General features: G+C 37.1%; 1 protein-coding gene across 10 annotated transcripts in view; it reads right to left on the bottom strand.

Moving 5' to 3' along the window:
- Positions 1 to 23,796, bottom strand: part of CDKAL1 (CDKAL1 threonylcarbamoyladenosine tRNA methylthiotransferase) — a 375,203-nt gene that overhangs the window by 228,340 nt on the left and 123,067 nt on the right. For 8 of the 10 annotated variants that reach the window (XM_085573579.1, XM_085573575.1, XM_085573576.1 and 5 more), the window contains 2 exons: positions 19,558 to 19,606; positions 5,602 to 5,722 (listed from right to left, as the gene is read on the bottom strand). In XM_085573579.1, the coding sequence (XP_085429705.1) occupies positions 5,602 to 5,722; positions 19,558 to 19,606 (170 nt within the window). The remainder of the gene's footprint in view (positions 1 to 5,601; positions 5,723 to 19,557; positions 19,607 to 23,796) is intronic. The other 2 variants (XM_085573581.1, XM_085573580.1) reach the window with 2 other exon arrangements.

The raw sequence follows: 23,796 nt of genomic DNA, 5'->3' as shown, positions 1-23,796 counted from the left end.
TAAAGCATTAAAATACATAAAAAGTGTATGTTCTTAATAAACAAACTAAATTGGGTAAATTGAAAATGTGGAATTCATCTTTGTAAGTACTCAGTCAAAGATTTTTGCAAAATATAAGCAGATTTGTAATTCAGACTCACTGCTCATTCAAAATGGGGACAGTAATATTTTAGAGGGCAATTTCAAAACATTGCATCATAGCTGGATAGACAAAAATTTACAAGCAGCTGCCAAAAAACAAGTTATCACTGTCAAACAGCAGATGATCCAATTTTTCACATACCAGAAAGATTTTAATATTCCATCTACCTATATGTTTTTATCTAGAGACAACTTTGTACTATGGAATAGATTTCAGTTACAAGAGTAAACACAGAAAGCCAAAGAAATGGCTGTTCTGCTGAACTAATGAGATTATGACTGAAATGCCCCACAAATTTGAACACAGATAGGCACTGGCTACACATGCTCTCACACTGAAGCCACAACATCCTTATCTGAGAAATCAAAGACATTTTGATAGGTTACAAGATGGTGCCTCCAGAAAATTCATCCCTGTTACAAAGAAATCAGAGGTGATGTGAACAAAGCATTTTCAAAGGTGGACCCACAGGTGTAGGTTATGTTTGCTGAATGCCACAAAAAGGTAGAAATTAGCTCACAGTTCAACTAGCCAAAAATCTGGATAGGCGACACAGGTCACTGCAAGAGCTCAGGGATTTAACAGTCACAGTTAAGGCCTCTTTTTGTTTAATAAACAACATTTTGTTACTGTAATTAGAAAAAAGATCTAGTGGATGCTACTAGATCTCTGTACTACTTTGCTAAATATTAATTTTAAATCACTCTTTAGATTGACTAGACCATATTCAGGTATAATTAGAGGCATACTTCACTGATAGAAACCTGCAGAAGCATCCTGAAGTGCTCCCAAGGACTTCAGTATCTCTCAGTGAAGTATCTTAAGCTGGCAAAGGTATAAATGCTGTTCTGACTGGACTCTACACATGTATCCATGTCCTGGCATCAAATACAAAGCAAAAATTTTCTCTCCATCAGAGCAAGAAAATAGAGCCCTGTGCTTCTCTTTTTGATCTCTGTTGACATCCTCCTAATTTTTAAGATTATGCTATGTTCATTTTGGTTTTGAATTCCCTGTTCAGTGCATTTTAATTCTTTTGTAGCCAGTCATATGAGCAGTGTAATAACTTTCCTCCTCCATTAGGAGAGGTAGAAACTTCAAAAAGAATACAGAAAGCACTTCAACAGACCTATGTGCATCAGTATATTCTAGTGTGGGCTCATTTTAAGGTGGTATTACACTCTTCTCATGCTTCCCAGAGCATCCACAAAAAGCACAAATAAAGTCATATTTGAATGTATGTGAATGTTAATACGGGAGTTCAACTCATACCAACAACAAAGATACATGAGTAATAGTCCAAGCAACAAAGCAGATATAGAATTAATTAACATGGGGAAAAACAAGTTTCGATCCCATTAAATAGAGCTTTCTAGGTGGCTACATGGGTTATGAAACTAGCACTAATGAAGATGAGACCACAAGGAGAAAAAGATTTTTCCCTAGACCTAAATGAAGCTGTAATACAAAATGAATTTGAGAACATTTCTCCTTCTTACTTCAAACTAACAGAAAAATCACATTAGGAGATTAGTTGAAAAATTTATGCCTACAGCTTGTATGGGATACTGGGATGGTAAGGACTTCTTATATATCTGCATATGGAAAAATGAAGAGTCACTAACATATCTTTGTGTGTCAGAGAAGTCTGATAAATCTCCTGTGCCTCCATTCCAGTAATTCACCATTAGCCTCTGCAACATATTTGGAAACCCTGAAACATGTCACTCCTGGGATGGGAGCTGTTCTCTAGAGAAATAGTCTGTTGACAGAAACCACCGACTGTCATGGTACATTAAACAAATAGGTTGCATTTCTCAATGAGAAAACAACAATCCTCATAATAATCAAAATTAAAAGTTGAAAACAACTGTCCATTACTTTAAAAAAAAAAAAAAAGCTAAATAAAAAAAGTGCCAACACTGAACAAGACACAGGTCCCTGTAAAAGCAGAGCAATACCTTTTAAGGACAAACATCACTGTGTAAAACCTCTGAGCTGGCTCATGACTGACAGAAGTAGCACCTGATCTTCACAGGTACTCCATACCTAGTGGGGTTTTGTTTTGGTTTATTTTTCATTATTACTGTTACAGACTGCACTGTGTAGTGGAGACACAATATGTCTGTCCCGTGATAGGACAGATATTATTTATGCAAACAGCTGAGGACACTCATGTACAGCAGCAGTCTGGGCAATACAAACACAGAGGGACACATCCATATGTAGGCATGCATTTGTGCTTGGACAAGTACAGAAAAAGTTCACAGCTACTATACAAGGACAGAAACCTTTGGGTCAGGATTTTTTTTTCCCTCAATTTCTGAGAGAAGAAGGAATCAATATAAGAAAACTCAAGTCAAAATTACCAAATTTAACACCATCTTGAGTTAAGACAGATGAGAGATGTCTTAACAATCAGCATTTCTGGATATTCCCAAAAACTAAGTGGTCCTTCTGAACCCTCAGAATAGTTCCAGCTGGCAGATGTCCATGTACATAAAGGAATTCATCCTACAGGAGAAGGAAAGGGGTTAACATGAGCCCATGGAAGACTCCAGTGCTTTGGGGAGGAGGAAATATACATGCTCCAATAAGCCTTTTCTTCTCCTACAGAACTACAGAAGAGGCCAAGGTTTCATTATAAGCCCAGCTGGAAATGGTAATTCAGCACCACCTGTCCCAGCCCTCACTGACCTGCCCAGCCTCAGCTGCTGCCTCCACAGCCTATTCTGCACCAGGAGTCCCAGTGAAGCTCAGGCTTCTGTTCCCAGACCTGGCTTGAGCTTCAGTAGCATGTCTGCCTCAGGTCCTGTACTCATCTCCTCAGACCTCTGTTATTTGGACTCTTCAGACCCAGGCTGTGGGTGATCATTTCATCAACCAGGCACATGGTGTGACTCTTAGGGCTGTCCTGTGCAGGGTGAAGAGCTGGGACTCTATGATCCTTGTGGGTCCCCTCCAACGCAGGATATTCTGCGACTATGGAATTTTCCACGTCTGGGGCTGGTCATGGCTACTTCCAGCCCCCAGCTTTGCCACACTGCTCAGGCTCCATGGCACCAGATGTTCTGCTGGAGTGGGCCCACTGCCTGTGCTGGTGGCACCCTCACATCCCTTCTCAGCCTCCCTCATGGAGAAGCCCTGCTCATGCTGCTCCCAAGTGCTATCGTTTAACAGTATCAGACAAACTTATTTCAAAAGAGGAAACCACTATTTTTAATGAAGTTTTTTTTTACTATTTTAAAACCATCTAGTCTGATCTAAATTCACCCCTTAGTAAAGATCACCAAAAAATACCAAAAAATAATCTTCAAAGTTTCCTCCTGTCTCTACACAGAGAAAACTCAGTGGTCCAGTGTGGTGTTGGTACTAAAAATTGACATAACCAGACTACTAAGGCAAAGCTGATAAAATTAACACAGTCAAATCACAGTGACTAATACAGTCTGTGTCTTGTTCTTCGTTCATTACATTTTTATATTTTCAGAAAGTGCTGCACAATACTGCCTTTTAAATCTATGCTTTGTTTTTCAAACCCACACCAACACAAAAAAGTCACCTACAATACACAGCTGGAGAGGCTGGGAAGGGGGAATGGGAAAAGAAAGACAGGAAAACCCAAGCATCTGTATTTCAGGAGAGGGAAGCAGGCAAAATAACACAAATTGAAATAGTAGTTAATTTAGGTGCCTTATACAACTAACTTGTTTGTTTGAGGCTTTAAGGTGCTTCGGCCTTATCAAGTCATATTTGACTTTCTTCTCCATGAAACAGATATGCTTTTTGTGGTTTCCAGTATTTTTTAATATTGTCTTATGGTAGAAAGTAGGTATTTAATTGACCTGAGAACAGCAAGAACTACTATACAATGTAATTTTTGTTTGTAAACTATCAGGTTCTAAAAAAAAGGGTTTCTAAGAGTAACTTCTTAGGAGATGTTAACAGTCAGCAGTTTGATCCATTTGGTAAGTAATTGTTTTTTCAAACAGTAAAAAAAAAAAGTCTGTTTAAAATATATGAAAAAAAAGTTTCAAATGGTTGCTATCCTCATCAGTCACCTAATGCTAAATGTATATATCCTACAGTACCCTTGTATTAACCTCTGTAATTAAACTAATAATAATGTGATGTTTGAAATAATAGTATTTCTAATTTTCCTCTTAAATTCATTACTATACATCAAAAGACATCAACAAGACCATAGTTCAATTAGCTTACAATCTTGACAACATTTACAACCAGAAAGATAAGGTTACACTGTGATAAATATTAATGGAAAAGGAAAATTTTTGCCATCTGAAAGTCAGACACAGCAAATGTAAAAATTATTTTTAATCATGAGGAGGACTTTGATGGGCAAAAACAAAATGTTCACTGGAAAGAAAATAATGTAAAGAATTTAGAACACTTAAAGTAACTACACTGAAGAGCTTATATCCAGACTTCAAAACCAATCCATGAACAAAAATGCAGTTTAAAAAGGTTTTATAATTCAGCAATATGACATATATTTACCAGGAGTCAGAGGAAGAAAAAGTAACTACACTAAGCCTTGAACTGGTATTCTGACCTAAACATCACACTAGGTTTTGCAGCAATTCTGAAGGTCACATTACTAAAAGACAAGGAAGTAAGAAAGAAGAAGATATTATCAAAACTCCTCTGTGAAATGTTTATTGTGCTGAGAAACACCACTTTTTTTTTTTTTTTTTTTTTTTTTTTTTTTTTTCCCATTCTGGGCAGTAAGTTCATACCTACCTGGGATATCCAGAGCAATGAATTTTAAAGTCAACCACCAGGGAAATTACTACATAAGCTGGAGAAGATGGGAAAATCAGATGAAGACTTGTGTGATTTTTGTAGTTGCTGCTATGGTTCTTTTTTTTTTAATAAATTAACAAAATGGAAGGATACCAACTGGCATTGATAAAAGGAAAGCATCAAGAGAAAGAAGATTAAAATAGATTTCCTCAAAGTACAAGTACAGGACAGAAAAATGCTTGTAGTCTTGTGGGGAAATGGGCATCCAGAGTTGATTGACAGGAGAGAGTAGCTTGTTCAAACAAATATAAGAATGAAATATATACATGGTGACTCCTTATAAACAGGTTAGAGGAGCAACACAGAAGTAACTATATCTAATTTAGCCATTAATACATCTGGGCTGATAATAACATCAGACAGATCTTAATGAGTTGCTAAAAATATTTTGGAACTACCATCTTACAAATCAAAAAATCCCTGAAGGGTAAAAAACCCTATAAACGCTCTTTTTGTAACCAAATAAGCATGGATTTATTTTCAAAAATGAATGTAATTTAACATCCTAAACTATTTAAAACTGGTCATCCTGCCTCCTTCTGTGTAGCTTATGAGTAGTACACTAGACCTGCAGAAAGAGATAAAAGGAATTCTTCTGCTTTGTTGAATGTTTTGTAAATTTGGAAGATTCTTACCCTGTATTGATGGAAATTATTTCTATAAGTGGATTCTTCCTAATCTTTGGCAAATCCAGTCGTGCTCCCCCCAAACGTTTTCCATTATCCTTTTTCTGACCCAGTAGTCTCACAGAATGACCTTCAAATTAAACAAAAAAATGCAGTCATTACAAAGAACAAGTCTCATCATAGTTGTTTTGATTTGCTCTTCTTCAGAAGTAGTGTTTATATTTTAAAGATTGAAAATGAGAATGAGATGTAATAATATATTTCCATCATCTGGAGCATTTATAAAGAGACACTGACAGGTAAAATAAATCATCTTAAAATGAGCAAGTTATTTCATCCAATTATCTTTTCACACTTACACTTTCTGTTTTATATGATTAAAATTGTCTAAGCAGTCTCATTTTCAGATTCTCTAGCAAATAGCAACATAGCAATAATATTTAAATGAGTTGCATGGCAGGATCAAATTATTCTTCAAAAAAAATTTAATTCAAACCTAAATTAGGAGGTAATAAACAACTAAATATTTTTTTAGCTTATTATATGGAGAACCAACACATTTCAAAGTTACCAGACAGTGGAAGTCTAAAAGCCATGTCTGTGGCTACCAAGATTTACATATATTCCTCCCACACCAGGACAACTGCAGGTCAGAAAACTGCCTCACAACTTACTTTCCTGAAGTCATTAATATTCAGGGACTAAAATATAAATAATTTCACCAACTGCCTACAACATTAGTCATGCCACGACAAGTCCTATATTTAAAGAGCACAAATGACAGGGTTCACTCATATTTTAAAGCAAGAACTAACAATGAAGAAGCAAAATGATTGTGTGTATTATTGCATAAGGTACTTTAAAGTGTTCCCAAATTATAAGTGAAAGACTTGTATTATTTACTTCACAAAGCCTAGAACAGGCAGATGAGAGACGGCAAGTGAAAGCTAATAGTAGATACCTGAGTAGAGTTGGAAAACAACAACTCAAACTGGCAGGAAAGAAAGCATGTGTCTCTTGAATTTGGAAAACTTTCTGACAGTAAACTCTACAGCTTCAGTCCATCCAATATTTCGGGAATGAAAAAGCTAACCCTGAAATGGGAAGGGGGCGTTGCAGGGGGGAGGAAGAGGAATGCATGAAACTATAAAGTACGAGTTGAGCACAGCAAAGCTTATGACCACTTCAAATTAATTAAAAGCTGTGTTACATCAAAGCTCCTAACTTATGTTACCGACACCTATTCACAAAATTAATTCCTTCATCAGTCAAAACCTTTCTTCACTGCCTGTTCTAAGGGGTCATAAATTAGTTTTTGAGTAATGTGGCATTCATGCTCTTAATTTATTTCCTTGATATGTCAACAACAGCCTGGAAAAAACCCAACTACTTCTAGAATAACATCTTCCTCAAGTTTTTTTAAAGATACATAAACATTCTAAATCAAAAATGTGAATCTAATGAACAAGTGAGCAGGACTGACCTGATAGCATAAAATTTAATATCAATAGGAGACATAATGGTTAATACTGATAGAAGGCATCATAATGTCGACAGGAAATAAAAGGTATTGCTTCTGCAGTTGCAGTTGACAAAATTTCATTATATCCTGTGGTGAAGTTAGTAATATGGTGCTTGTGCTACTAGCATTTGCTAAATAACTCACTTCTACCTTTTCCTGAGAACAGCAGCAATATTCTTGTCTCACAATACCATCAGTTATTTTCTAATCTAATGCTTCATTGAGGAGCTGCAAGCACGGCACCATTTTATTTACTTGTGTAACAAAAGAGAGGGGGTTAAACAGAAAACATTCCTTTTTTATTTCTTAATACTGTGGTTTATTTGGAATAAACCAGTTTATCCATTTTTAAATGTTCAGCTACATTGTTATATTAAAGGTGTATTTGGATTTATGGCTGAAAACACAGTGGAATGATTCCCTGTAGTCTTAAAACAATTAGGTTTAACAACAAGTTACCCAAAATTTAAAATTCACACACTTAGAATTGGGGTCAAACCACCATTCTTAAGTTTAAAAAACAAGATGAAAACAACAAACCACAAACCCAACCTTCCCCCCTCCCCAAGTAATGTCTTAGTATGCAGAATCAGGGAGGCCCCATCTCCTCAGAGCACAGACCCTCGCAAGGAGAAGCCATGTGAGTAACTGCTCTCTAACAGGAATTCAGCTCATGCTCTGCCTTTCTCATACTGCGAGCAGTCCTCAAACAGGCAATCACCCCCAAAAACACACCACAAGATGAGGCCATTCTACAGATAGAATATAACTTACGGGGAGAATAAGACTGAGCTGCTTCTATGATCAGAGACTTCCTTTATTTAGGAAAGAAACCTCAGCTCTGTGACATCTCCCACATGATCCACTGAATGTTAACACCCATCGCCAACCCTGACCCTGACCTCAGGAAATCTATGGCCTGACAATCAAAAACGGCAGCTTATTCTCACATAAAATACAATTCCCATATTCCTTCTGAATGACACTGAAGTCAGAATTAAAATGAGGCTCGTAAGAGCTGTGAGGTACTCAAGAATAACAACATGCCTGTATTTTTCAGTCCAGACACCAGAGGCTAAAATAATGCCTCCAGTGGGAGACAATTTTTAGCAGAGAGTTTAATGCTTCCAGAAGACAAGCAGCACACGCACATCCAACTACTGGCACACTTAATTATTTTTCTTACAAAGAAAACCCCCTCAATTACAGTATTTGTGACCTTAAATCCTTTTTCCTCTACTCCATACAAGGACTATTTTGTTCCATTTTAAGTAACCACTAAAGCATCTGTTTACAGAATTGTTACTATTAATAAAACATAACCTGATAAACCCTGAATCATATTTTTTCATATGCTGTAAATCTTTTTTCCTCATACTTATTTCAAGAAAACTGACAAATAAATATTTTGCCATCTTCAACTAGGAAAAGGCTAAATAACTTTTTTTAGATTGTCTAACCAGCACTATTAATCCCAGATCAATATCAAGTTTAACCAAAAAAGTAGTAATTTTAAATCTCATTCATGAGCTCCTTTCAAAACTTAGAATGGGACAAAGCACTGCAATTAAGCTTTACTTCTAAAGCATTTTATCTGATTAAGTCACCCTCTCTCTGATTTTACAGGTTTCATAACTTACCTAAGCAAAGCAGGTGTCCCAAACTTAAAAGGAGTCTTTCTTTTCATGTTTGTTTTATTTCCTTTTTTTTTTAAGTTTTGTACAACATTTTTGAAAACTGAGTTAATCACAAATCTGTTAACTGCAATGATGAGTGCTCCATCTCAGATATCAAGCAAACACACCACTCCTTTTTTGAGGGCTCACTCTACAATACAAGCCTTGAAACACAGCTTAGAGACAAACAGATCTAGTCAGGTTAGATAGGAAAGCCTAAATGATCTAGACCTATTAACTGTTTCTCCTATAAAAATAACTTTTCTACTTCCACACAGTATAGCAATAGATAAAATTTCATTAAGAAAAAAACAAAACAAAACCTCAAAAAGTTAATTGGTGGTTTAGGTCATGTGTCAGAGCAGTTTTTCACTAATTAGTAGATAATTAATATAAATTACAACATAACAGAAGTACTAACCAAGTCCAGCAAGGACACTTGCAGAGCAGAATCACTCACAGCAAATGCAAATGAAATCAAGCTAGGAACAATTTAAAATGAACAAGAGCTCTCTAGTTTTCAGAACTTTTTAATATTAAACTCATCTTTATATAGAAGTCAGTAGATGCAATTCATGTTACTTGGCACTATCTGGAAGAAGGATGAGGTTGGAATAAATTAATCAGGATATTAAATCCTATTGTTAGTCTAAAAGAGGGCATTTAAATGTGTCTACTTTGATCATTTAGTATGCAAAATTAAAATATTTTCAAGGTATTTATTTTCACTTGTTAAAAATAACACAAAATAGCACAGTTTTAATGGCATGTACATATACCTCTCATAATAAATGTATGTGCTTCAGGATTGATGGAGAAGGCCCAGTCTTGAAATACTAATATATGAAGGGAACAGGTAATGGAATTTCTTTGTCATAAGATTATAGCATTAAATGTCCTGTGAACCTCAGGTTAACATCATATCCCTGTAACCTAGAACCACAGAAGCATGCTAATGATATTAGAGCAAACAGATTCAAACGGAACTGGTACCTTCCTAGTTTATTACAAGTATAAGTCAGGGGGAAGTAGATCTATATTATGTTGTAAAAAATAGTCAGCTTCACTCTGTTCGTAGGCTGGCACTCCTCAAGAACTGCTGGGAAATTAGATCTGCTTGAAAGATGGAAAAGGGCACGCACTGAGGGTCCCTCCCCACCTCTGCACACCCCATTGGAGCTATACAGTGTGACTCTGAAACAACTCCCAGACAGACAGCTTTCTTAGCTATTAGCTTTCAAGTTCAGTGCAGGTATCTCAAGCAGCTCAAAATCACAATTTTACAGAAAATCCTCAAAGATGCAGGAAACCCCAGCCTTGGCAGCAACAATTTCTATTGTCTTCTGTTTATTCTGTTACCCACTCTTTCCTTTTCCCAGTTTCATCACTATGCTTAGAGGTTATTCACCATTTCCTGAAAGACTTTTTTTTTTTCCTCAGCACAGTCGCCAATGCACTGTTCTGCACTTCTCAGATGTCTCTTACCAACCTGTCTGATTTTCTCCAGCATCAAGGAACAGGATTAAGCACTATTTTGTGTACTCTTGCACACATTCCCTTCCACCACTGTTTGGTTCTTAATGAATTGAGAGTTTCATTCCTCAAGGTTAGCACTGGAAAAAATAGCACATAGGAGTAGTGTAGCTAAGGAAAGGAAGGTAAAAGCATATGAAGGAAAAAGAAAGTAATACATTTATTCAAAGAAAAATTAAAGGAAGAAGTGTAAAGAACCAATAGCAGCAATAAAGAGTGAACGAAGCATCAAGAATGGGCAGATCATAAGTTCCTCTCCCATCTTTTCTCCCTGCCCTGCAGCACAAACATACTGTCCCACAGCAGACATGACTGATTTCAAAGGAATTTCCAAGCTCCCCAGAACAATCACATGCTGTGAAACACACATGAGTGCAAAAATAAGGACACTCATTGGTTTAGGACTCTGCTGTGTGGAAGCTCCCATCCAAACCAACCCCAGCTGGCCAGCAGCACATTGGCATCCCTGAATGGCATCAGTGGCATTTTCTGTCCCAAGTAAATTTAGGGAGCAAAGAAAAGCCAAACCTAACTGTAAGGTATATGCCCTGCTCCTGACCAAGCAACTAATATAAATTATTCCTCTTCTAGATCAGTGAAGATGGGAATGTTCTGTAACAGTCAAACTCCTTCATCTGGTGTAGGCAGGAACAGGGAATAATTCAGACTAATGGTGTCAGAGTAACTGATGTTTCTTTGCATTTCACTGCCTTGGGCCAGGCATCCAGCGCCATTAGGATGCTGATAGCCAGTGCTATGTTTGATCCAGTCTCTGCATGCAAAACTCTTTCATAAAAAGATTGCTTTCCACCCTATAGCAAATCAAAAAGCTTCATAGAAATGTGCTGGAATTACTAAGCATACAGCACATTTGTAACTAGCTTGAAATACAGAGAACTACTAAGTGTTACACTTGGAATTAGCATCCAATAATAATACTGCTTTGGAAGACACTGAAATGTGAGTGTCATGTCGGTGAAGACAGGAGCTTTTTAAAATTCACTTAATGTAATTTCAAAAACAAGATATTCAGTAGAAAAGGTCCAAAGGTGTCCCATATTGCTAAAATTAATACACCACTTTCTCTCCATTAAACATGCAATATCTCTTTATTCTTGGCATGTCTCCAGTGTATGACTCAATCACAACAATATCTGTAAGCATTAAAACTGTACTGTACAAGAAGTCATACAGAACAGAGGTAACTATTAACAAGGAATTACTGTCCATGTAAAAATTTCTCCAAGTTAATCAGGAATATAAGTATCCAAGAACATTTTTGACACATCTATAGTATTTTCCTCTATCACAGCAAAAGCACTTGAAATGCCCTATTAAAGCACTACTGCTTTTTTTTTTTTTTTTTCAGGATTCACTAGCTTCATCCTACTTATTCTGAGATCATGCAATGTTATTGTCTTTCTAAAAAAAGTGCCTGAACGTTATAGCTCCTGTGAGCTCAAAATGCCAGCCACAATTCCACAGCTCAGAAGGACAATACTAAGAATCGACTACAGGAAGAGTTCCCCTGACCCTCTGTCCTCACCTCTCTGTGAAGAAATGCATTTGATTAGGATCAAAGATTCTGCTCAAAACCTCAGGAGATCCTGGAGAGAAACTTCCACAGGAAAAGACATTTTGAATCAAATGAAACAGGCTGCATTATGAGGAAGGGAAGTGCTGAAAGCAGGATTGTCAGAGCCAGCTGCAGCAGCACAAGTAATTTGCCTAATGTTTTGGGGTGTGCAGGATGAACAGAACAAATTTAGCCTTAGAGTGAAATGCTGAGTTGAACTTCTCACTGTATCCAAAATCATGAGGTACTGTTTACATTTACCAGCCACAAGGATCCTCTAGCAGAGCTAAACTCAGGTGAGTCTAACCAATGTGAACAGGACAGAAAAATAGGGATGCTGTATGACAGTTATTCACTCAACGTGTGGAAAAGAGGACAAACGGGTTTGGAAGAAAAGGCGCCTTTTGCTTGCACATCACAGGCTCATTTAACAATGAGCAATCACAATTGTGCTACTGAGATTTTCAGTCTGTTTCCCCCAGTTGCTTGTTTTCTCCTTCTGTTGCACTATTTATCTCCCATTCAATTTCTGTGAGCTACTTAACAAAATAAAGTCATAACAGCGACACTCATAAGGACAGTCAGTTCTATCAGATTTATAAATTTAATCAGTGAAATAACTACACTAAGAAAAAATAATTACTACACCTATCTAAAGTCCTACATCATCTCACATATCTATTAGTCCCTGCATGTCCGAAAGCATTTGAACAGACACAGCAAAAACACCAATAAACTTTCTTGTAAGAGAAAAAAACAGTTGATGGTAGCACAAAACACTTGCCCAAGCAGGGATGATTGTAATGTTGAGCCATATAATTACTGATATTTTACAAAAGCAATTAAAATCTGCCTTTGCAGAAACAGTTTCTCCACAATTACTGTATATTCCTCATCATGCTCTACATTTTTATTTAATTTACAGTCTACAAAGTGGAACTCTCTGCACTGATAATGGCACAGATCATGGTATTACTATTTGGAACTCATCAATACCTTTCAGTACATCACACTTTTAGTAAGCAGTCAGAAAGAGGCAATCAAAATGCAACCTGGTGTTCTCACTGAAGCATCTGGCCACATGAAAAAACCTTCATTTGAAATCCATACAGTGGGACACCTTCCAGCCAGCTCTTTTATAAGCCAATACTTGTTGTCAAAGTATTTCTTAAAGAACAGAAGGGGGGAAAAGCTACTTGTTTGAGTAATGACACTCTTTCTACCCACAATGCTTTGATGGCAACAAAAAACTTTAATTTTGCTTAAATAGGAATATCTCCAAAATTTCCAACCCAGGGCACACAAAACAGAGGCAGGTGACATGTATCACATTATGCCATTAACCTCAGTGATTGATATATACAAATGAGTGATGGGTGAATCCTTTAATCACAGCCATGGCCTCAAGTTACTGACTCACTGAAAACATTCTTTCAATCCCACCCAACCTTCTTAAGTCTGTCAAACACAGGCCCTAGCACAAGTTCCTAGAATTGCAGAATTCTTTGTTAAGGAGTTGGAAAGGACCTTAAAGATCATCTAGTTCCAACCCCTGTCCCATGGGCATATCTGCCACCAGACCAGGTTGCTCAAGGTCTTATCCAACCTTCCTAAAACACAATTTTTCCAGTTAGTGCCTTTACTTTTTCACAAGCTCAGTTTAAAAGGCAATTCTACCTTCTAGAAATCGCATTAGGGATGTGGTACCCTCCTGGGGTATGTGGAGGGGGCTGCAGGGGGCTCTTGGCCGGGGCTGCCAAGTGCCAGACACAGCTGGCTCCAAAAGCCCTGCCACAGGGCACGGTGGAACTCCACAGCTGTCACAGGGGTAAGAAAGAGAAAAACGCTGCCTGGCAGCGAGGAAAGAGTGAGCAGCAAGGAGAGAAGAGGAGGAGGAGAAAGAGAAGAAGGAGGAGGTCTTGCGGGTGTCCACTGGATTCCCTGCGGTGGAGCATGGAGCAGGAGCACAGAGCAGGCTCCTGGCAGTAAGTGCACGAAGGGACCCACACTGAAGCTGCCCGTTCCTGAAGGACTGCATCCCCTGCAGAGGCCCCGCGCTGGAGCTTGGATCCCCAGAGCCCACAGGAGTGCCCCAGGCTGGAGCAGGAGGACAGTGTGGGGAAGCAGAATCAGCACAGAGGGGCTGTATTATTGGGCTGACCGCAGCCTCCACTCCCCATCTCTCTGCACCATAGGGGAGGAGATGGTGGAGTCTGGGATGAGAGACTGAAGCTGAGCATGGGAAGAAGAGGGGTGGGGGAAGGTAGCTATAGTTTCTCACCATTCTATTCTATTTTTAATTGGCAATAAATTAAATTAGTTTCCCCCAAGTAGAGTCTGTTTTCCTCATGATAGTAACTTGTAAGTGATCTTCCTGTCCTTATCATGACCCAAGAGTTACCCCATCTTATTTTCTCCGCTGCCCTCGTGAGGAGTGGGAGCAAGAAAGCAGCTGGGTGAGGGTCTGGCAGCCAGACAAGGTCAACCCACCACACAGTGAAATAAATAAAATAACCCACCCAACACTGCCCCCCTCACCCCCCCTTTCTATGTCCTTTCAAAAGAGAGGGAAACAGAAACAGGGACTTGATGAGGCCACTACCCTCCTTCTGACCCTCTTTAAGCTGCATTTTGGCACAAACAGTCAGTTTCCTGACTGGGAGCCAAATGATACTTTTCCTCAAATAGGAACTCCCGACTCCTCCAATTTTTATTCTTCATTTGGCCTGTCATCAACTTCTTAAGTCAAGGCTACTCTTCCCACAGTCATAGAAATTGGAAAGAGACTATTTTATATACTGTTACCAGCAGATTATAGTGAAATCAAGCAGCACATACAAATGCTATTTAACACTCTGGCATTCATATACATACAGATACATATATATACATACACAGGTGGACAATCAGTATAAATTCTAGACTTTAGCTTATATATTATATAGGTATCATTGATCTCTTTTTCATACAGACAGACACTGCAACTATCATGAACCCATAACTGCTAACCACATGATGACAATTAAACAGTTGAGCAAATAATGGTCAATGTTTAAACTGGGAATGGATGGAGAACTTCACCAGATAGGTCAACATGACTGAAACTGAAAAAGGTTATGTTAAGTATAAAGGGCTCAACCCTGAAGTAATTTCCTTCAGTTGTTTTTTATAATCAGATCTAATGACCCATTGTAAAACTATGTTTTGTGAAAGCATTAGACAGACGCAATATGGACTAAACTCAATTCAACCTATGTCCCTCATCTCCCTAAGGCCTAAGCTAAAAGCAGACTGTACACAAATACTCTGGTCCCACGTCTCCCACCCCCACAAACCCTTAATAACATGGGATTTGAAAGCATGTCTAGAAAGGAAGAGGGAAAAACCTAAATCTCTGAAGACCTAAATTCAAAGCTAGAAAAAAAGAATTTCTCCATCAAGCAGTTAGCATTTCTCCTTTAAAATATAGAACAAATGTCTTGCCTACTGTAAACTGTTTATAGCCAAGCTTGTATACACACACAGGCTTTTTTTAAAGACAGATTTTATAGTGATTCATAAAAAGCTGATTTGAGCAGTCACTATAAAGACATTCTGCAGTTCCCACTGAAGACAAATCTTCAGCTTATTGGAGCATACCATAGAAACTGGTCATCCCAAATAACTTTTATATTCTATACAGAAATTTTACTAAGTGATGCAACACACATCAATTATAGGCCTATAATTATACATGTATCTCACAGACACCACAACTCCTTAGCAAGATTTTCCTAACATTCTATGACATCATAACACCTTATTGGAAAACTGAGCACATGAGAGAGTATGTTACCCTAATGTTGTAAAAATTGCTGTAATCCAGACTTAACATTTGGGTAATGTGCAGATGAAACGAGGTTTACTAAACTGTTAAATCAGAACCCTCCATTACAAAACCATTCTGTTTTATCAGGAAGACTGACAGACACACTGGCTACAAAATTGTGGCCGTCACTTTGAGAAACTCAGTTCTGAGACTGTGAATGAATTATTTTGTCTAGTTCCTCATAGGCAGTATAGAGGTTTCAGACTATAAATTACCATATCATATGAAAAGTACGTGAAGATGCCCTCAGTTAAAATATATATTGGGACACAGTATAAATATTAATTAGACATGACCTGCATACAAATACTGCACTGTTATTGAAGATCGCTTCTGGAAATGACAATTTACCTGCTAATTTACCTGCTAATTAGGAAATTTCAAAGATTCAATTCAACACTTGTGATAAAAGTTAGGATGGCATAAAAATGAGAAATTACTAAGCCTCTTAAAAGTCTCTCTTTCTTTTAGCTGTCAATGCAACAACAATGTGCACATCCTTTTTTTCCATTTTCTGATGAAGCAGGATAAAAAGATAAAGTCACATAAAAGGTGTTTATCAGAATTATCTCAATGGAGAGTTGGGAACTAACAATTACACTGTCTTCACACATATCTAGTAAAGACCACCACAAAGATAAATTTCTTGAAACTACCATCTCTTGACCCAGCAAAATGGAATTGTTCTGAAAATGTCTCCCTGACAATGCCCTTAAGACTGAGAAATAAAGCTAGAAAAACCCTCTCATATTTCATACAAAGAATTCTAAATAATTCCAAGAAATCAATTTTCTTTGGGAGTGCAGTAAGCTTTCAACCAAATCCAACAGAAAAGCCATTTTCATGAAAAACTGAAAAGATGACAATTAGGAGAAAAAAAAAAGATAAGGAAAAAAATTATTTCTGCAAACTTTCCCTTTTTGTAAACTGTGTACTACAAAATTCAAGCATCCAAGAAAAAAACTAAGGTACCACTTAAGAAATGGGAAGCCAGGGAAAGCTAGACTTTTAGGCTTAAAACTAACATTAGGGTAACCTGTTTTCACCTTGGAATTTGTACAGAAAATCCAGACAACTCAGTTAGGCTGACCAATCCGCAGAGCTGTCCTACAGAGCATAGAAGCTATGAAGTCCACTTTTTCAAATTTTTAAAATATTCAATATATAATATTTTTTAAGCTTTCAACATATACATAACCACACTACAAGAGTATACCACCCATGCAATCTTTAACTTTTCTTTAAAACAAAAGGTGTAAAAAATGGTGTCATACAGCTAGGACAGACATTCAAAAGTTACAGGTGTAAGCCAGCTCTGAATTCCAAATTCATATTTAATCCCCTGTCCCACACCACCTCCATCTCCTGAAAGCATTCTGCAGAAGCTGTTACCCACAATGTAGACTCATGAAGACGAAGGACTACATTTCATTTGATCTAACACTAATTTAATCTTCTACCATGTATCTATTTTATATAATAAAATATTCTAATCAACAGTCCTGTTATCTAAAGTATTTCATTTCACTTGGATAATAGAAGTTCACAGACTCTTCATAAAACACAATGAAAAAGAGCTTCACATTCTTCTCCATTAGTAGATGATTCCAAAATACATAAAATAATGCAGTTTCTTGAAGTAAATTAAAGAAATATAAGTAAAAACTCCTCTTATTGCTGGCTTTTACCAAAGTAAGCCATTGTCATACGCAATGATCTCTGTCAACTTGATTCTCCTTCTGGTTGTAATTTTATTGTCACAGATGGGTTACAGTTGAAAAGGACCTCTGAAGACTTTGTCCAACCCTCTCACTCAAGGAGAGCCACTGAGAGCCAGTTCCCCAGGACCATGTCCACAGTATTTGAATACAGCCAGGGATGGAATCTCTACCACCCACCTCCCTCATAACCTGAGCCAGTGCTTGGTCATCCACACTGTCAAAATGTGATTCCTGGTGTTTAGAGGGAACCTCCTGTGCTTTTTTGTGCCTGTTGCCTCTGGTCCTGTCTGTGGGCACCACTGGAAAGAGTCTGTCTTACTTTTCTTTGCACCCTCTCTTCAGGAATTTATGTACTTAGATGTGATTCCCCCTCCCTGAGCTTTCCCAGGCTCTCCTATGAGGAGAAATGATCCAGTCTCAGTCTCTTAACCATCTCTTTTTGACTCTCTCAAAACAGAGAGCTGGTTTTTGTTAATTTTTTTTTTCCAATAGAACTTCAGAAATCCTGCATTCCATGACCTTTTGGGAAATCCCTGATGGAATTGGCACTATGTATGAAATTCAGCAGCTCACTTTCTCCTTCTAATTCAAATCACTTTTAGTAAGCTAGAAAGGAAAAAAAATCCTTCCAAAAATTCACACTTTTTAAAGTTTAAGTGTTCATTAACATTGCTATGAACATTCTTTTCCAGCATTATAACAATATTTTAAATGCAATCAAAAAAACCATTCAGTGAAAATCAATATTTTAACAGCTGCTACTAGATTATATGTGCTCTTTAACATTCAGTCACCATAAGCTGAGTAATTATGTTATCAAAAAAGCAGTAATATCTGGAGTCAGTATAACTATTACAAAGCCCATTTTTGTAAAGGGAGGGCATGCTGACCCAGGTTATCATCTTACTCCCTTAAGAACCAATAAAATTTGGGAAAAAGCAGATAGGGATCTAAAATACTGTTGTAAAAATCATGAAGCATTGTCATTTCCAACATACTGTCATGAACACCATGACGCTTCTGGGAATACAGTTTGGCTTATTAAATAAAAAAAAAAAATGCACTGAATGTATTTCTTCTTTGTTTATATGGCAAAGTAGGTTCCACCCCCCAAAAATAGATGCCATAAATTAAGGATAATCTGGGGAAAATTTTGGTTGGGAGTACATAAAAGTACAGGTTTCACTCCTGAAAGCATTCAAAGCAACATGAAATCTTAAGGCCTTCAAACCACAAGTGCTAGAAGCCTTACACCACACGACACAATTTTGTGACAGAAGCTTTTGTTCCTTTTAAAAATTTGCACAGCTTTAAACTTTCATCCTGTAGTTCAAAAACAGAAATCATATTCCAGCATTAAAGTTACTGACAATGTCTTGTGGACTAGACACTTGTTTATATTGAAAGTACAGCCAATTAAACTAAACCTTGTAATTTAAAGCTTCATGGAACAGTAATTTTTATGGCCTGATAAGTAATGGAGACAAACTTAGGTAACCCAGAAAGACCCAGACAAATATATTTATTTAACAGCAAATGTTTACTGGTCAGGCTGCAGAAACAATACTGGGTTTTTTCCCTCCTTTGCTGCAAAGTAATAAGAGTACACACATGAACATATCCAGAGAGAACAAGGAACAAGAGTTACAAAAGAACATTAAACCAGAAGATAATTTATCTGCCCTGCTGAGAAGAGCTCAGGGAGGTAAGCCAAAACATCTAAAAAGAAGAAAATACCAGAGAACTAAACAAAAGAAAGTAGAAGTGTAACACTCAGTTAAAGTAGTGCAGGAGATTTATACAATATTCTACCCCAGCCTACACTGATGAAATGATTCCTGATGTATCCTCTTGATCATTTACCTATGAAACCAACAGCCCACAGAGCTCCGTACAGAAAAGATCTCTGAAATTATCACTTATGCAAAGCATACATGACAAAGTATAGCACTGCCCAAACATTCAGCTAGGGCACAGAATATTAGGGTGAAAAAGAACACACCAGCAGCACTTATGCTAGCACTTACATGTTTCCAACTAGCTGCAATTAGCTAAAGTGTGATGCTTACCTTTTATAGTTTCCTCCACAACTTCTACTACACGATCTATCTGCTGAACCTAAAAAAAGTCAGAAAGTAAATACCTAAGTAGTCAACAACTGGACATACTTTCATATTAACTAGTCTTTCAAGAGTGTCTTCTTCTGGATTAAGAGGTAGTAAAGAATTTTGGGCTGTGTTTTTAGCCAGTTTTTATTCACTGTGGATCTTGGTCAATGTGCCAAAAAAAATTTAAAATTTACCACCCAATTTAAACCAAATTTTGTCCTCAAAAAGAGCAAGCTCACATAAGTTTGGCAAAAATCACCAAATTGCTAGAAAAGAGTTGAGGCCTTAAGTGCTGTTCATGGTCTGTGACAGGCAATGGTGAACCAGGCACTCATCAGCTGGGTGCCTCAAACAGCCAAAGTGCTCCCTCACCTCAGTCTCCACAGCAAAATAGTAGATGGTGGAAAACACAACAAAAAACTGATGATACTGTCAGGGCAGAATATAGGGGAGAAAATGAATGAGGTACCAGAGGGGAAAGACACTGGAACATAGGAAGAAAATAAAAATGCTTTTGTGAATTTTAATAGAACAAGACATTCTCCTGAACTTGATGCAGGCTGTGTTTGGAAATGGAGAAAAAAGCCCTCATGATTTTCACAACACAGAATTATCTTTAATGATCATTATACAACGTCTGCAATAAAGACAACAAATTTATGTTTCAGTGTTACATTTGCCAAAATTCACCACTAATGAGATAAATAGTTCAATTATTTCTTAATAGATACATTAGTCTTTATTTAAAGTCAATGGCCAGCACACTGTAGAGATTTTGGCATATAAACTAAAAGGAATCAACATTAACACTGCAAAATTAAACACTCGGGAATTCTGGAAGCTGAGATTCTTTCCAGAGCTTTTATCCAAACCACCTCTTCTATGTAATTCTACTATAGATATTTACATACAGTGCAGGAAAGCCAACTTGTCACACTTCAGTTAGTTTGTGATTTTTCCACAACATTCCTTTTTAAACACTGCTTCTCTAAGCTGTAAATTACATTAACTAGATTTAGTATGATTTTAGCAGTCTTTTCCTTGGAGTTTCTTTTCCAGCTTGTTTCCAAAACAAGCAGAAAAGCAGAAGTTGCAGAGGCTTCAAGAGAAGAACCTGATCTGCAACAAGGAGCCTGGAACTTGGATCCCTTGTATCAAAGCCAGTAAGTCTTTCTGCCCTAAACCACTGAGTTTGTCTTTTCCTGTATATATAAGACTGCACAATCTTGTCTACTTCATATTCATTTTTCCAATCTGTCTAGTAGAAGTTAAAAAAAAAAGCTCACCTATAGTTGGAGTCTGATTTTAAATTCCCAGCTGAAGTCAGTTCCTTTCCTCATCTGGGTGTTGGATCAAGTCCATGTCAAAGTATTTTTATTTTTCTTATTTTTTTTTTAATCTTTTGAAATACAGACTTTTAAAATAGGGATGGCCACCATTTTAGATTTTTAATACAGTATATTAATTATGAATTCTATAAATTAAGTTATATTATTGCTAATATATGTATTTTAATAATTTTATTGAAAAATAAATATATTTAAATAATTTTCTGAATCACAAGCATTCACATTACAGACATACATATCTAGCAATCAACTTGTAAAGAAAGCACACAGCAGCAGTTGTATGGAAGACATGCATATTTACATACTTGTGTACATATCCATTTTGGATATAGTTTTAAAAACTATGACTCAAGATATTTAACATATGCACTTTCTACTAAGTGTTTAAAAATAAATAGAAAAATTCCACTTAAAAATAGAAGTATACACATTTAAAATTATACTACAGACAGGGAGCAAAGTCTGCCTTATATTACCTAAAACATTATTGCTATATGTCTCACTACTAGACTGTTTACATTCATAACCATTTTAGTAATTTAAAATATGAGTAATCTGGGTGGTTCATAACCTGAGCCACCAATTACTTTCTGCATTGTGCATCTGAGGAATTTTTGCATTGCTCCAAATCCCCTGTTGAATAAAGACAGAAAAAACCCCACCAACCATTCTATTGCATCTTCATTTTATTGGATAAATTAAATTATTCTCAATATGCCTGTCAAGAAGATGGCTCATGTAAGTAATTAAAATTATAGGTCTGAGAGACAATGCGATCTGCACCCAGAAATGGATGTTTGTTCTGCCTTACATGTCATTTCCCACATTAAATATTTTTCATTTGATATTGGAAATTATTTGGCTAAAGCCCCAGGTGTTCAAGAAGAAAATGTGGAATGCTTCCAGTCTGCATTTATGAAGATAAAAGTATGTTAGAAAATGTGAAGTGAAAAGAGGGAAAGGTTTATAAATTCTTATTTGGGAAAAAGAAAAGGGAGTGGGGGGGAAGGAAGGATGAAAAAGGAAAAAAAAAATTACAAAGTCATAGTAATGAAATTTTCTTGGATATATAAAGGTCTGCTGGATGCTTTTCCTCACATCTCACTAGCCTTATGGATAATTCTGCTCTAGACTGGTATCAAAGATATGTGTAAACCTTCAGAGCAGAGCTCCAATAATGTCTCTCTCCCTCAGGCATCAGGAAGTCCATGAAGCAGAGAGACCTCCTGGTGGTGGATGAAGGGAAGAGACACCATTCCTCAACATTTCTTTGCAGAGTGTCTCAAAAAACCAATGCCCCAGGAGTGACAGCAGGACACCACTGCTGGGTGTGGTTAGTGCACCCTACTTGGCTCTACAGATCCTGTGGAACCTTATCCAGCATAGTTAAGTACATTTTGGACCTCATGTCCACTTCAAATGGTTCTCCACTAGGCAGAACGGAGCTGACAGCTGAGTAGAACTATGCAAAAAGGAAAAAAAAAAAAAACAAAAAAAAAAAAAAAAAAAAACAAAACAAAAAAAAAACACTCAACAACCACAAATCAGGGCTGGTGCAGAAATCTGGGCTGAGATTGATATGGGTCAAGAGCATAGGCAAGGCTCACGAGCCCATGGAAGAGTAGCCAAATGGCCAAAGCAGAAAACTCAGGAAACTCTGGTGAAAAAGCAAAGATAAAGAATTTTTATCAAAGCATGGAGGCTGAATTGAAACAAAGGCCAAGAAAAATCTTTGACTCTTCCTGGTGGGATCAGAGCTAGGCATAAGTGCAGCTCAGCAATCATTTGTATTCATAATAACCCGGCACTGCCAAGGCCCACTAAACCATATCCCTAAGCACCAAACTACACAACTTTTAAATGCCTCCAAGGATTGTGACTCAACCATTTCCTTGAGTAGTCTGGTCCACTGCATGACCACCCTTTACATAAAGAAATTTTTCCTAAAATTCAATATGAACATCCTAGGAGTGAACATAATATCTATAGAGAGCTACTTGAAGTAAAACAATCTTTTTTTTCTCATCTTGGAAAAACCCTGTCCATTGATTCTCATTGACATAGTTAAGAAACAAAACGGTCACTACATAGATAAAATAATCTAATGTAGGTAATTAGAACATGCTATTTATAATCCTGAAGCTTTTAACTCCAGTTCACCAACTCTCAGTTTCATCTCACCTTCTTTAGGGATCTCTGCCAAATGCTGGATGTTAAAAGACTACTCAGCCTATCCCCTCTCTAAAGCCAGTAAAAGGGAAATACAGGGCTTCAAAAGGCACTTCAGGTCTTCTAAAAATCTAAATTATTTTAGAGATAATTATCTTCATTGACCATAAAGAGAGCTGAGCAAAACAGACTCTCAAGTTACAGCACTTAGGCAAGATAAATCTAGGGCTTAATACATAACTTCAAAAGGCATGTGACTAGCCACCCTGGCTTCAGAGGGATAACATCTGTGTTTAAAATCTTTGCTGACAATACTGGTCATGGTAATGGGCACTGCTCTGGGTTAGGAATGTATTCTGAGAAGAGGATCCACACAAACTTTAAAGGGAAGGAGACTACCCCAGAGATGCACATAAACAACTGATTTTCATTACTAAACAGTGACACAGCTGAAAGATAATTTTTATCTAAATTAACTGCTACAACCTTTGATTTATAGGATAGTACATAACTGCTGTAGAAATGAACATTTTCTATTTGAACATCCATTTTTCAGTTTAAAAGCAGGGGCTTAACTGACACTCTTTTCTGACTTCCAGGTTCAAGTGTCCTATATGAATATCAACATGGAAATTCAAAAGCCAAAGCTGACCAGCAGTGATTTGTATTAAATAATTCTTAG

This window comes from Lonchura striata, chromosome 2, assembly GCF_050655825.1.
Source record: "Lonchura striata isolate lonStrDom1 chromosome 2, ASM5065582v1, whole genome shotgun sequence".
Classification (NCBI taxonomy): domain Eukaryota; kingdom Metazoa; phylum Chordata; class Aves; order Passeriformes; family Estrildidae; genus Lonchura; species Lonchura striata.
Note: the sequence above shows the minus strand (reverse complement) of the source record. Positions and strands in the feature narration are given on the sequence as shown.